Consider the following 2,823-nt stretch of genomic DNA (forward strand, 5'->3'; position numbering starts at 1 on the left):
CCTTCTTTCGCCTCAGCCGAATGCACCCAGTTCACAAACGGAAGAGTTTGTAGCGCGCCGTTTAGAAACATTTGCGGTGGCATGGGTACTGCGACTCTTACCTGCTGTACCGGAGTGGGCGATGCGGATTGTCGGTGAACGGAAGCGCTATGAGTTTGTTGGGACACATATAGAAAACTGGTGGTTCATATTGTGTAGTACAATACCAATACACGCATGTCATCACAAACGCTCATGACGGGTAGATTTCACAGTCGTCTGCTCCAAGATTCTGACGCTGTAACAAGTTGCTGATGGCATAGCTGAGATGAAAGATCTTCTACTCGGACCAACGCACCTCGACACTGAGGCCCGTGTTGATCCTCAAGTATTCAAGCTAGGTACTTGGTAGCCCATGCTGAACCCGTGATGTGACTAGACGTGGTTTCGATGCTCGGCTCTCAACATACCATTGACGCAGTAAGTCACAAGGAAACTTGATTTAAAGTAAAAAAAAACTAAGGTATACTCGAGTGCTGGAACATCAAGTAATATGCTTAATGGAAGAAGCGAGGGGGCCCGGCATCAAACGGCGTTGACCAACGGGAAGAACTCTTATGCGGCCAACATGGTTGCTGACACACGCAACATAACCGCTTAGAAACCGGGCGGGTGCTCTCCACAACGCAATCGCGGCATCGACCAAGGAACCCAGGCCCCACCACGGAGCGGGACGCATCTCACAAAGCAGGACTCCCGTCTTATCAAATACCGACGCGGGCCTTAGCTAAGCCAACACTAACGACTCCATTCCCTCTACGCCACGAAAAGATCCGCCATCTTCAATATGGCAGGTCGTGCGTGACTTGTCCAACCGATGCGGGGCTTTGGGGTAAATGAGTTGTGTGACCTTGTTGTCTCCTTTCGTACGTTCCCGGTGATGGAGGCTTAGTCAAGACCACGCAGCAGCTCAATCACCAGCAGATTTCTAGGGTTGGGAGATGCTTACGCCCAGCTTATGGCATTTTGGATGGGAGATCTCCTCTCTGCGCATGGGTACCGCCGGCGGAGTTCCACCTCTAGCCATCGCTCCGGGCCGTTCGGCAGACTGTATCGTCAAAAACCAATGAATTCAACTCAAAATGCCGATGAGGCTAGAGATCCGCCAAGAGATGAGCAGGGGGGCTGACTAACGTACACTCGATGTTTACTGCATCCTTCGAAAGCACATCTAGCATCTTTCCCAAAGAGGAAATTCTCGTGGGAGAAGCACAACAGCAGACAAGGCTGTATGGATTTCTGTTACACCGAGTCGGATTTACAGCATACTGCCATGGAAATGAACCGAATGGGAAATGACGCATATCGAGTGAGATGCACGTGGGCGGTGACCGTTGGTAGGAAGATTCGGCCACGATGTCGACATTGCGGAATAGACACCGAGAAGGATAGCGTCCATAGAAACGGATGTTAAGGTGTATCGTCGGAGTATTGTATATAAGAGAGATATCTGCTCGTCTTTGTCTAATGGTACCCTCTTCATCCTCATCAAGCAGACAAATCAAGCCCAAATCTTCATCCCAATCCCCAGACTCAACCAGCTTGCCTAGGACCAACCCCCCAAACCGTCAACACCATGAAGTTCTCCCTTACTCTCGCGGCTTCGGCCCTCATCTCCACCGTCGTTGGTGATGGTTAGTTGCACTTACAACCGGGCGAACCTTCGCAGCCGACTAACACCAAACAGCCGTCCCCTGGGAGAGACTAAACAAGAACGACTCCATGCTTCTGGTCGTCGACATGCAGGAGGGACTCTTCAACCTCGCCCGCGACTTCGATCCGACCCTCTACCGCAACGCCATGTTGGCGCACTCCTCTCTGGCCAATATCTTTGACCTCCCCGTTGTCCTGACCACCTCCGCCGAGACCGGTAAGCCAAACTCTGCCCCCAGATCAACCTGCCATCTCGGCCATCTCGCTAACACAGCCAGGCCCCAACGGACCCCTCCCTCAGGAGATCCTCGACATGCACCCCACCGCGCCCCTGATCAAGCGCAACGGCGAGGTCGACGCCTGGGACAACGCCGACTTCCGCGACGCCGTCCGCGCCGCCAACAAGTCGCAGATCATCCTCGCCGGCATCACCACCGACGTCTGCACCACCTTCCTCGCCCTGTCCCTCCGCGCCGAGGGCTACTCCGTCTGGGCCAACGTCGAGGCATCCGGCACCACCACGGAGCTCATCCGCGACATTTCCAACGACCGCATGGCCGCCGCCGGCGTCCAGGTCGTCTCGCTCTTCTCCATCTCCCTCGACCTCATGCGCGACTGGCGCAATACCCCCGGCGCCAACGAGCTCTTCTCCTGGCTCGACGAGTACTACCCCGCCTACGGATACATTGCCCGCGGACACCGCGCTGCTGTCGAGAACGGCACCGTCAGCGATGCGCAGAAGACTCTGCCTCTGCGTTAAGACGGGGAAGATTGGAGGCTCTCTCGTTGAAGGGAGATAATGGGAGGATGGTATGATTCCCGGAAAATGGCAAAGTTGGCAAAAGTCGTCGGATTATGGTATTCAAAAGGCTTCCTGTGCTCTTTAATCTTCAAGTCTCTCATTCACGAGCCCTGCGGCTATTTTAGATTGGATTCCACATTAGGATGATTGTTTCTTACAGTCAGAAGCAGACATAATAGAAATCCTTCAAGCTGGCTCATGTTGCATGGAGATCAGCTCGTTCAATAACACCAACATCCTACCTTCAGGTGACAGAAGTGCAGTAGTCTGTCTCCCTTAGCCCCGGAGATCCGGCGATCATTACTCGCCACCCGACCGCCGCCGTCCAC

At 53.9% G+C, this 2,823-nt stretch overlaps 1 protein-coding gene across 1 annotated transcript; it reads left to right on the top strand.

Moving 5' to 3' along the window:
• Positions 1–1,615: 1,615 nt before the first annotated feature.
• Positions 1,616–2,452, top strand: ycaC (putative hydrolase YcaC; the record flags this gene model as incomplete). The annotated part of the gene is made up of 3 exons (XM_036634868.1): positions 1,616–1,673; positions 1,727–1,909; positions 1,971–2,452. The coding sequence occupies 3 exons, from the start codon at positions 1,616–1,618 to the stop codon at positions 2,450–2,452; spliced, it is 723 nt and encodes a 240-aa protein (XP_036500762.1).
• Between the last annotated feature and the right edge of the window lie 371 nt (positions 2,453–2,823).

The sequence above is a fragment of the Colletotrichum siamense genome (assembly GCF_013390195.1).
Source record: "Colletotrichum siamense strain Cg363 chromosome Unknown KSG_Cg363_contig02, whole genome shotgun sequence".
Lineage (NCBI taxonomy): Eukaryota > Fungi > Ascomycota > Sordariomycetes > Glomerellales > Glomerellaceae > Colletotrichum > Colletotrichum siamense.